The sequence below is a fragment of the Rhinolophus sinicus genome, linkage group LG04 (assembly GCF_036562045.2).
Source record: "Rhinolophus sinicus isolate RSC01 linkage group LG04, ASM3656204v1, whole genome shotgun sequence".
Taxonomy (NCBI): Eukaryota; Metazoa; Chordata; class Mammalia; order Chiroptera; family Rhinolophidae; genus Rhinolophus; species Rhinolophus sinicus.
Genome location: NC_133754.1, coordinates 170,718,518 through 170,731,075, shown reverse-complemented (window position 1 = coordinate 170,731,075; position 12,558 = coordinate 170,718,518). Strand labels below are relative to the sequence as shown.

At 40.6% G+C, this 12,558-nt stretch overlaps 2 protein-coding genes across 4 annotated transcripts in view; one reads left to right on the top strand and one right to left on the bottom strand.

Moving 5' to 3' along the window:
• Positions 1 to 6,770, bottom strand: part of SLC31A1 (solute carrier family 31 member 1) — a 30,903-nt gene extending 24,133 nt beyond the window's left edge. The window contains exons 1-2 of one of the 3 annotated variants that reach the window (XM_074330853.1): positions 6,631 to 6,754; positions 2,366 to 2,452 (exon numbers count right to left, since the gene is read on the bottom strand). The gene's annotated coding sequence lies outside the window, so the exon portion shown is untranslated. The other 2 variants (XM_019754635.2, XM_074330852.1) reach the window with 2 other exon arrangements.
• Positions 6,771 to 6,967: 197 nt separating this feature from the next.
• Positions 6,968 to 12,558, top strand: part of FKBP15 (FKBP prolyl isomerase family member 15) — a 50,396-nt gene continuing 44,805 nt past the window's right edge. Inside the window, exon 1 of the mRNA XM_074331535.1 lies at positions 6,968 to 7,125. Within this exon, the coding sequence (XP_074187636.1) occupies positions 7,073 to 7,125 (53 nt within the window). The 5' untranslated portion in view covers positions 6,968 to 7,072. The remainder of the gene's footprint in view (positions 7,126 to 12,558) is intronic.

Here is a 12,558-nt window from a genome sequence, read left to right as displayed (position 1 = left end):
TATGCAATGACAGAAGGGCCTAAGTCCAGTAGGGAGTGGATCTCCCAGCTATTACACTCCATTTCTCTGATTCCTTTTGCTGCTGGTTAAGTCACATACTGGAATAAAGCAATCACGAGATGTACCCTTTCACAATCCTTTTACTGGATCCTTTTGTAGTCTTGACCCTTTTCCAATGTGTTAACCATGAGTGCTTTAGTATGATTTATATAAAGAGTGTTTTACAGAGAGTGTGATAAGAGTGTAGAAAGCACTGGACTAGGCATCAGAAGCTCCACGCTACAGACACAAGTTCACCGTTATGAGTCATGTGATGTTAAGCAAATCACCTAAATCCTACAAATACTAGTCTATTTATTGCAAAATGGATATAAAAATACCTACTCTGCCAATCTCACAGGTTGCGAGGATCAAATAAAATGTCAAATACTTTCTAATTCTAAGGTATAGTAAGTATGAAATATTATCAATAATAGCTTACTTACTCATTACATGACGAAATTAATCTCTGAAAGGAGATCCAAGTCACACATAGGGATCCCTTTCACGTCACTTAAAATATACAGCCTCTTAGAGTTTGACTGAAAGAACACTACCTGGTCAGATACATATATATAGCTGACTCTCGAACAACAGGGGGGGTTAGGTGCACCAACCCCTCGCAGCAGAAAATCTGCGCATAACTTTTGACTCCCCAAAAACTTAACTACAGTTGTTCCTTGGTATCTGCGGGGGATTGGTTCCAGGAACCCCAGTGGATACCAAAATCCAAGGATGCTCAAGTCCTTCATAGAAAATGGCATAGAACAATGCATACAGTCAGCCCTCTGCATCCATGAAAATACTGTTTCCCACCTGAAGTTGGTTGCAACTGCGGACGCAAAACACAGGGATATGGAGGGCTGACTGTATATTTATTGAAAAAAATCCACCTGTAAGTAGACTCGCGTAGTTCAAACCCTTGCTGTTCAAGGGTCAACTGTATTGGGAAAGCATTGCTTTAACTGCCTTGTTATAATTAAAGGCAGGCAAAAGTACCTTTGCTTAAACTTTTCTTTAGTTATATTATAGAAGACTTTAATCGTCTAGATCACAATGTTGTTGGTTGGCCTGTGAAGAATACTGGGAATTAATATGGTGGGAGGCAGAAACTAGAAATGATTATAACTGTTCCTTTTTTACTTCTCCCTCCCTTTAATTAAGAAAGGATGATGTAAAGAAAATACATAGAGAATCTAAATGAAAATGAGAAGAGTTGTTCAATACCTCAGATAGAAGCTTCATGGTATGGTGGAAAAGTACTGGGCTAGCAATCAGAAGATTTGAGTTCTAGATTTGGCTCTTGGAGCTTATTATCTGTATGACCCCAAAGAACTCAGTATCTTCACTCACTCATTCATTCATTCATTCATTCAAATCTATTGTGTACCTATTGAGTGAAAGAACTATGATGAACCCCTAGCCTCAAGAAGCCCAGTCTGGAGGAGGGATACATACAAATAATTAAAATCCATAAGATGTACTAAGATATAGACTATGCACAGGGATGTGGGAGCTGATAAAAAGCCGTCAGAAAAGGTAGGAAAGGAATGGGGGCTTGGGGAACATAGTCAGCAGCATTCCTTTGCCTTTCATTTCGTACATTGAATGACAATGTTCTAGGTGCTCTAAATAAGTTCAAAATTGTATAAACACTCAGCATAGTTCTGTAATAACTCTACTACTTATTTAGGGAAAGACTCAAGCTGAATAAAAAGGTCCTCTAATATTTCACTTGTTGCTAGAGTTTTGCTCTCGATCAGTTCCCCCCAAATCATTCCTCACACTTACTTTGCAATGAAGGTTTCTATCTCATTGTCTCAGCCTACAAAAACAGGTTATATACAGAAGTCTTTGTATAAAGGAAAAGAGGTAGGGTGGACCCTTCTCAACCCTTTCCTTCTCTGCAGGGCTTTGCATTCCTAAGGATGGGCCCCTCCCCTGCTTGGGGGATGGTACCTAAATTATGAAATATTAACTCAAAGCAGTGGAACTTCAAAAGCATTTCCTTCCTAGTCCCTACTATAAGATTTCTTTTGGCATAAGCTGCTCATTTTAACATATAATAGTATCAGACTCTTGATGACTTCTCATACTCAATCACAAACTACAGAAAACTTCTGATTTTTTAAATGGGGTTACTATGCTAAAAGCTACATGTGGGAGTGGAGGCATCAGCAACCTACCTGCCCTCTCTCCTTCCTCCCTTTTCCCCAATGCCTGGCTTGCCAACTTTAAATGGCATAGTTATTTGGGTGCAACCTGGTCACTGAATTATCTGACATCTTTCACTAGTTGAGGTGATTTTGTCCCTGTAAACACTTGCTTTTTTCCAATGATAATTGTCATCTTTTTCTCTTTTGTAGCACTTCTGGTGAGGAAGGCACACAGAGAAATCAGCAGCTCAGGCAAACTAGAACAAGGAGAGGAACACCTTAAGAATCAGAGACTCTTAAGGGGATGGTATAAATCATCACCTTCAGGACAGTCATTTAATTTTGTTCACATTCAGTCTAGAACCTTTATTTTCCTCAATTCAAAATTGAGATTATAATCCAAAGAAAAACTGGATTGAGGTTTTTAACAGATTAATACTAGTGTCCCAAGTAGTGGTTACCATGCTTTCTCTCATTAAATCCTCAGAACTCCACCGTCTAAGGACTATTAGAAAAATGAAGTGGCTCCTCATATGGAGTGGGGTTAAGGAAACTTTTACTTTTTATTTCATACACTCCTAAGCCAGTTGAATTTTTCTTACATCACTATGTCATTTTGAATAAAAAGTTTCATTTCCTACTGGGCTATGTACAAACCTGTCACCTTGCCCTTCAAGGTATTTGACAAATACGGCTCTGGTCTCCTTTTCAATTTTAATCTTCTACTTTCCTATACATACTGTTGTCTTATACTCTTAGCAACCTATCCCACAGAAGTCTCTTAACCAACTTAACCAATAACACACTAGAGAGGCTATTCTCCAATGTCAAGGGAGCAAGACTTCTGCTCTCCCTCTCAGTGAAGTTGTGTGCTAATAAAGGGTGTCAGTTGTGTTTGTTCACAAACCAACTCATGCCAGTTGTGCTTATTATTGTATATATATATATATATATAATTTAATAAAGTATTATGTGAAGCAATGAGGTATAAATGAGAAGAAAAAAATAACAGCAGCAGTTAGTATTGAGTACTTACTACCTGCAGGCACTGTTTGTTCTAAGTGTTTTACATGAATTAACTCATATAATCTTCACAAGAACACTAGCAACCAGATACTATTATTGTCTCTATTTTACAAAGCCGGAAACTGAGCAACTTGCCCAAGGCCTATACAACTAATAAGTAGCAAAATAATTTGGCTCCAGAGCTTAAGAATTTAACTAATATACTGCATAGATTCTCTAGTAGTCATTTCTATGAAAACCAACTTGAAAGCTTTGGAAGGACTAGGGAAAGATGATACACACAACTCTCAACTCTACCTGGTATGCGAAAGTAGCCATAGATAATATGTAAATCAATGTATGTGGCTGTGTTCCGATAAAACTTTATTTACAGAAACAGGCAGCAGGTTAGGATAAGATTTGGCCCTCACGCTGTGATTTGGAGATCCCTGAGCCCCACACTCCAAGAAAAGACTTAGGTTAAAAGAATGGCAGAAAGATGTTTATGTTTCATGTTTAAATAAAACGTTTAAAGTTTGTAACTAATTTCTATGATTCCGTGCTTTAACTAACTTACTTTTTCAGTTAACAGACTACTAGCCCTAATTGCATCAGAGAAGAGGGCAACTCTTATTTTGTAAGAAATTTGTGTCTTCTGTCCTGCCTTTGTGCTTTCACCAAAGCACCAAAGCCACCCTTCAACCAGGGAAGTGTCACTTTCTCACGTCCACCTGGAATCCCACTCAACTTCAAAGCCCATTATTTAACCCCACACCCTCCTCCAAACTACATCACTTCTTCCTTTGAAATCCCACAATAATTATTTTCTACTTATGGGACTTACTTTACTACGTCTTCTATTATGGTTATTTGTATACTTCAATTATCCCCACTACTCAACTATTAAGCACTTTGAGGACATGGAGAACGGTGACTAACTCATTTTCCTGTCCTAGGCAACACATAGCACGGTGCCTTACATGGGTTTTCAGATAATACTTCTTGAATTGTGTTCTAACATTCTTCTGTTTTCAGTGACTGAATAGAAAGAACAGTATACTGACCACCCCCTCCAATCTATTTTTAATTCATCTCCCTATCGCTGTACCTGTGATCTAACTGGGTTATAACTTTAATTTTTTTCACTTTAAAGTGATTTATTTTATTTTATTTTTATTTTTTAATTGCCCTCACCAGTATAGATTAGTGTGGGTGTATCTGTATGTACGTAAAAATTGTCATTTCTGTAGCAAAATTGCTGATTTTGAAAGGAATTATTAAAACTGCTGCTTCCTGGTTAATCTCCTGAGGGCAATACATTTTATAAATACATCTAAAAGCTGTGTACTTAAGCAAAACAAACAAAAATGCTTAATTTAAACTTGAGATCAAGGGTTGTGCCTTACCTCCGTGTTCCCACTTAATAGATGTCTGGGCCTAATCCACTCCTTTCACAAAGGGTTTAGGGAGCCTGCCCCAAGCTCAAAGTTAGAAGGGCTTGCAACAGGAATTCAGGTTTCCTGATTCCTATAGTTCAATAGTCTAATTCAGGAAGACAGTGGCTTTTTTGGTTCCCCAGTTCTGCAGTTGAGGAAGCCTCACCACTATCTTCCACTTCCTTATACTGCCCGTCAGAACCCGAACTCTGTTCCCACCAAGGTAATCTAGGCAGGAATATTTGTGGTGCTCCAACCACCAGAAAAGGCTGATTCAGATTTTAGGATTCCTGCCTGTCTAAAAAGGTTATTTAAACACCCCAGATAAAAACACCTCTACTCAACAATACAAGATAAACACTCTCATTCTTTTATTTCCTGAGAAGGAGCCACATTCATATTCTAAACAGAGGAACCGAAAAGGGTTCCTGTTCTACTGCTTCATTGCTTTAACAGTGTCAGCCTTCACTGCTTTAACTATCTTAATCTGCAAAATAAACACAGGAAGCAGACAACAGCCTGATTCCTCAGTTCAACAGAAGAATAGTTTACCAACAAAACTACAGTTACATATATTTCTAGCTATCTTATTTTCCTCTTTCCCCTCCCCTAGACCTTTAAAATACTCAAATCATCTTCAATTAACAAGAGACTAAGCGACCCAGACGGTTCACAGCTAGTACAAAATTTTCATCTTTCTGGAAGCTACCAATAAAAGGCCAATGGCTATGCTATCTGGATCACACAGGAAGAATGAATATCCTAGGAGAGTAAATTAAGGAATAAAGGAATAAGGATGAATTCCATTACTCAATCTAACAAAGAATTAATAAGAACCCTTTATGGGCAAGAAGGCATACTGCTCTGTGACACAGGAGACACCAACATGAATAAAATGGTCCCTGTCCTGGAGGAGCTTACAATTTCGTAGAAGTACACAAACAATAATAAAAAGCCTCACAAGGAAGGCGCCAAGAGATTCGAAGTTCTGTGGGAGGGAGATACCAATTACTTCATTTCAATGTCATGCTAACAGATTAAAACATTCAGGTAAGGGACACCTGTTGTCCTAACCTGATTAAGAAAAGCCTGGAGTGAAAGAACTCCGTGAGATCTATGGAAATGGATGCTACAGTGGGATCCACACCTTGGCTAAGCCAGGCCTACCTGAAGATTGTTCCAAGAATTATACCAGGTTAACCAAAGGAATACGTATGTAAGATACAGAAAGGGTAGAAACTAGAGGCAGAGAAGTCAGCAACAATTGATGTTGATTTAGGAAAAGGAAAGAAGGAAGACTAAGGACACCCAGGCCAAGGGTGGGGCTAGGGCTTTTCAGCTTCTACAGTTTCCCCCTTTCCATCACCCACCCCCAGAATACCCCAGCTCTCCTGCACCTCACCTGCACAGCTGGACTCTAGAGACAGGACTTCTCTCAAGACGTATATGCCAGTCTAGCATAAGGGCATACATGCTCATTAGCTGATAAGGTTCTCGTTCACCCATCAGCTCACTAAGTCCTGAAGCACGAGACCAAGGATCCAGCCCCAGCGTGCCCTTTACTCTGTGTGACCTCGGACTCATTCAAGTGCTTAGTTCCTTATTTTCCTTATCTGTAAATTCTGGCATTATGAAGAGACTTGGGTTGAACTCAATGACATCTGAGGTCTAACAGCTTCTCGACGAGCCGGCACACAGAAGCACTGGATAAATAGGTCGTTGAATAAGTAGCAAGGTCGGCCACAGGGGACAAGCAGTAGGGGCGTCGGACCCGTTTTATAGACAGAGAAACTGAGGCATCGAACATCTTGCCTCAAGGTCACGCCAGCTATGTCACGGTAGGGGCCGGGCCGAAAGCTCAAGTCTTCAGATTGCCAATCCTGGGCCCTGTAGCCTTTCGCCAAGCTGAGAAGAGTGGCGTGAAGGGTCCTTGTCCCGGAGGGGAAAGGACTGTGAACATGCCAAGGTTGAGAGAGGGGCGACGGAGGCCTTACCTTCCCAGATCGAGTGCCGCAACCGGCGCCTCCCTTTCAGAAAATTAACTCGTCACCCCCTCACGACTCTTCAGAAGCCCCCTCCACTTCTGTCCGGCTCGACGTGTCCAAGACCGCCACCGAGGCCGCCGATTCCCGCCCCTGCCCGCCCCCCTGCCTTGTTGGCCAATCCCTGCGCAGGACTTCGGAGCTCCCGCGGATTTCACCGCCTCTGCGAGCCGGGGCAGACGTACGTCACGCGGCGCGCGTGCCCCCCCGAGGTCCTCCCCTTCGCCTTTGCTCCACCTCCTCCAGAGCCTAGCGTCTCCTCTCGGCCTAGGAACCGTGCGAGAGTTCGTTCTGCCGGAAAGCAGCGCGCCGCTGCGGCATTTTACGACGTCGGCGGCTACACGCGCAGGAAGCGCTCGGATTTCCTCCCGGCAGCCCGGCGAAAGCCAGCGCGATGTTCGGTGCGGGCGATGAAGATGACACCGACTTCCTCTCGCCTAGCGGCGGGTGAGTGACTGAGAAGCGTGGGACAGAGGGCTTGGCTGAGAAAGCCCGGCAAATGGTTGGAGGGGTCGCTCTCTTAGCAGACCTCTTCCCAACTTCCGGGTCCAGACCCTTGTCACATTCCGAAGGTGCTCAACAAGTCTTAGAATTCCGGCGGAGCTCAAAACTGTGTTGAGTTAGTCCACCTGTATTCTGTACCTGGCATCTCCCCTGACCCTGGGTGACAGTTTTGCTTTCTGGGTCATAATTTCTCCTGTGAAGTGAGGGTGATTGCTCATGGGAATACCTGCCTCAGAGTTTTTATAGGAGCCACCTGGGGCCAATATGAGACTTTCGCTTCTCCGTGGATAAGGTGGTGACACTTAATAATTGGCCAGCTCCAGCGTCCTTCAAGGCCCTGCTCGGATGTCGCCTTTATCGTGCTTTCTCTTCTCCCACATCCCCAGGCAGAAAAAAAAATTGCTTTCTCTTCTTTATTCCCACAGCTAGGCGTGTTTACCTCTATCCTTGCCTACCGAACCTACTAGATTATGAGCCCTGACAGGACATGGCCCTCTTATGTTGTTCATCTCTGCCCAGCGCTCAGCACAGTACCCGGTGCATAATGAGTGCTCAGGAAGTGTCTATTAAATACATAATAGCTGTGAAGTTGCACTCTAAAGGTTAAAACCAATCTAAGATTGCTGTCGCTATCCCCTACCCCCCCAGTCATTGTATATACGAGCCTGGGGTACAAGTCTTCAAGAGGCAGGGCTTTATCTCTTCCAGTGATCAGTTTAGCCATTTCCCTTGTGTCAGACAACGTGACTCCCTCCAAACTTGTGAGCTGCCAAGTTTTGATCCTTGCAGAGCCTTTCTTTGAACATCTGTTTAACAAACTTAAGAATGTACTAAAGTGATGAATACACCAACATATATTCCTCATTCTACTAAATGCTAAGAGTTCGCAAAGATGATTAAGTTGCTGTGCCTGCCCTCGAGTTGCTTCCAGTCCTGGTGGAGAGTTCAATACATGAATGACCATAAAATGACACTGGCCCTCTTTTGATCTTAAATAGGATCTTTTGACTTATACTGTGACTAGCTCTATGTTACCTATACTTAAGTCCTCTTTTCACTCTCATCACCCTGTTCCACACCACCCCCACTTTAGATAGCCTATGTTTATTTAGTTCTATGTTGGGTTCTTTCAGTTGCTCGGTTATTTTAGAGTTAAGCTGTGCTTTGGTTCTTTTTTTCTCTCTATCTCACCCAGAGCATTCACTAAAATTTCCAGAGTCTAGCTTGCTGCTTTTGACTGTGTGATAAGCCCTTTGAATTAATCTTTTTTCATATAAAACATTTGTATATGGCTGTGCCTTGTGAAAGTTTATCAGATATACTTTAAATGCACATTCTTCACTAGGCGAAAGTGTTTGGGGAAGTCTATAAATGACTGTTAGGGATCCCAACTTTCGTGCAACAAACAATCCACTGCTGACTGAAAATTACAGGGTAAATAATGACAGTCATGTGCTCTTTTCCAGGTTTCTGGCCTGAGATGAGTTCTTGGTGGCTCAGCGATGCTGCTTTCCTGAGCAGGCTCATCAAGGACCTAACAGGCTTTAGTTCTGGGCATGTGACTGTGCTCTTAAACGCAGACAACAGCTAATTGAATTATAAAAGGCTTAGTAAACAAAGATAACTTATTTTTATTTCCAGTAATAACCAGGAAAACCAAATCAAATTTAGTTTTCTATAGCTTGAGACTATAGAAAGTTTCACCAACATTCTCTGATTGAACTATTCCTTCTTTGGTTTCTCTAAGGAAGTAGAACATATTACAGTAAGCACTGCAGCTGCTTTTCACTTCCTCTTTTATAACTGATTTACTGTAAATATACTTGCTTATTAATTTTTAAGTGTCTTGACTGAAATATATGAATTAGTTAATTCCCTTTAGGATATTCAAGCCTATTAGAAAGTGCTTGGGATGGCTGTCTAGATGGTTGATAATCTGTGTTGCAAGTTTCCAGGCCTCCTAAAGTCCATAGTTAACATAGAAATAGTAAGTACAGTGGTACTTTGGTGTTCGAATGTAATCCACGAGTTCTGAAACGTTCAAAAATAGCTGACAGCTAGGCCTCAGGATCCTGCACTCAGCGGACATGTTCAATTTCTGAGTTGTGTTCGAAAACCGAAGCGTTTACTGCCGGATTTACGGCATTCATAAACCAAAAGGTTCGTCAACAGAGACATTTGAAAACCGAGGTACCACTGTAATCAGGAGGTTTGCATTTATGTATACTACATGTATGTATGTATGTACATACGTGTGTCTCAGACCTTTCCCTGCCATTGTGACTTTGAAATGAAGAAATTTGTGAATGCCTGCTAAATATATGGCACTTGGCTTCAGCTAATACAGATAAAAATAATGCACAGTTCCTGCCCCTAGGAAGTCTGCAATTAAGTAGCAGCATAAAACCAATCTAGTGTTAATAATCACAAAACATTTTTAAGGGGCCAGTTATAATATTATATACTTGTGTTTTAGATTATATAAAAGGTATATGAAGGTGAATCTGATTAGCATAGTAAAGATAAATCACCAGTATAGAAATAGGAAAAGATCAATCTCGGGTGACTAGTTTGCTTAGTGGTTAGAGTGTGGTGCTCACAACACCAAGGTCGCCGGTTCGCATCCCACATGGGCCAGTGAGCTGCACCCTCCACAGTTAGATTGAAAAACAATGACTTGACTTGGAGCTGAGCTGCGCCCTCCACAACTAGATTGAAAAACAACGACTTGACATTGTGGAAAAACACACTGTTCCCCTATATCCCCCAATTGAAAAAAAAGATAAATCTGGAAATGATCATCAGAAAGCATTTTTTTTTAATTGGGGGATATTGGGGAATATTGGGGAACAGTGTCTTTTTCCAGGACACACTGCTCCAAGTCAAGCTCCAAGTCAAGGACACACATCTGTTCCAAGTCAAGTCATTATCCTTCAATCTAGTTGTGGAGGGCACAGCTCAGCTCCAAGTCCAGTCGCCGTTTTCAGTCTTTAGTTGCAGGGGGCACAGCCCACCATTCCACGTGGGAGTTGAACCGGCAACCTTGTTGTTAAGAGATCATGCTCTAACCAACTGAGCCATCTGTCTGCCCCCAGAAAGCATTTTTAAATTCCATAAAAGACACGGATAAGCCTAGATTCTAATGTTGATTCTGCCCCTAGTTAGGAGTGTGACTTTGGACAAGTCAATTCTCATCCTTGGCTCTCCATACCTCAGTCTATTAAATAGTGAGGTTTGCCCTAGATGATCTTGGAGACGTTTCCCTTTTTCTATAGTTGTGTATTCATGTTAATACAGTTTATAGTTGCAGGTCAGTTTGTGTATCGATTAAGCATGCTTTTTCCCTTACAGGGTTATCTGAGTTGAATCAACATTTTAAGGTAATAGGATTTGCACATGTATATAAAACATATGGTATACTTAGTGCCAGGCACTGTACTAACTAATATGTATACATTATCGTATTTACTTCTCCCCCACTACTCTGTGAAGTAGTAGTTACTATTATACTCATTTCACAAATGGGAAATTAAGGCTCAGAGAGGTGAGTTGCCCAGGGTCACACAGCTGAAAAGTAAAAGAGCCTGGATTTGAAATCAGGCGAGTAGATAGCCACCAGGCTACCCATGTGCCATTTTCATTATTGTAGAAGTAAATGTTTGATGTCACAGCTCATAAAACAAGTACTTTAACAACAAAAACTCCCATTTATTAAATATTTTGACATAAATACATGTGCTACTGTTTTGGTTTTTTTTAATTAAATTTATTGGGGTGACAATTGTTAGTAAAATTACATAGATTTCAGGTGTACAATTCTGTATTACATCATCTATAAATCCCATTGTGTGTCCATCACCCAGAGTCAGTTCTCCTTCCATCACCATATATTTGATCCCCCTTACCTTCATCTCCCACCCCCCACCCCCAACCCCCCTTACCCTCTGGTAACCACTAATATGTGCTACTGTTTTTAATGAGAAAAGAAAAGGAGTATAAAATTAAAGTTAGATTAAGGACTTTGGCAACTTAGTGCATTGGCTAACATTTATTTTTAAAATGTAATTAACGTTGTAATGACTTTTCCCATGAATTATAAACATAGAGACTCAAGTTCAGAGTTAGCAAGCCCATACTTGCTAACATAGGGAGATGTGTACATTTGAAAACACTTTAGAAGTGGAAAAATATAATAATTTATAAGAAGCTTATGTATAGAGTTCATTTTAAAATATTAATAGAAAATAGAATTAATCCAAAAGAGAATTGAGTTGACGTGGATTTTGGATTGATTTTGCAATCATTAATTGGGTGGCCATTAGAGCATCTGTGGAAATAGTTTACCCATGACACTTGTTTTTCCCTTGAGAAAAAAACATACCTGCAAAATTAAAATTGCGAAACCAATATCCATAGTTTACTGAAGCTAATGAGAGCATTCTTATGAACTATCTGTGCACAAGCTATTATATCTTAACTAGGATCTACACTTTATAAATTTTTCACTATGTTAAAGGCATTGCCCAACTCTCTCAGAATCTTATTCTTTTAGGGAATTGGCCCAGATTGCCCTGGCTAAAAGGAGAAATCTTAGTCTCTTCTAAATTTTATTAGCATTTTTCTTTTTTAAACTTTTTATTTATTTTAAGTGTGTTTTTCCAGGACCCGTCAGCTCCAAGTCAAGTAGTTGTTTCAATCAAGTTGTGGAGGGTGCAGCTCACAGTGGCCCATGTGGGGATCGAACCGGCAACCTTGTTGTTAAGAGCACGGCGCTCTAACCAACCGAACTAACTGGCCGCCCCTATTAGCATTTGTTAATGTCTTATTTAGGCTAGCACTACACTCATTTAAACCTCTTAGTCCTTTTAAATAGGCATTGCTGGTCCCATTTACAGGAAACTGAAAAAACAAGGTAATAGTTTCAGATCATATTAAATTTATTTTGCAAAATGCTAGTATATATTATACATAAAATTATTGGAAAAAAGACCAAAAGAAGTTGTTGGGAGGTTTCAGTAATCACCTAACTAAGGCTGCCTTTGAAGAAGAGACGCTCAGAGCTAGATTAGACTTTAAGTTCATTTATTGAGCCAGCCTATTATGTACATACCAGACCCTAGGCAGAATATAAAGTCAAGTGGTGATTATAATAAATAATCAGTTACCATGTTATATGGTAAATGACTGAATAACTTTTATTAATCTCTGTTGAGTATAATTCCATACAACAGCTACCTGTTATATATCTCATTACAGTTTGTAGTTATATATTACATAATATAGAATTTTCTCATTAAGAGTATATAAGCTCCTTGAAAAGAGAACCCAGTTTTGCTGACCAGTGTATACCCAGCACTTAGCACAGTGTCTGACACA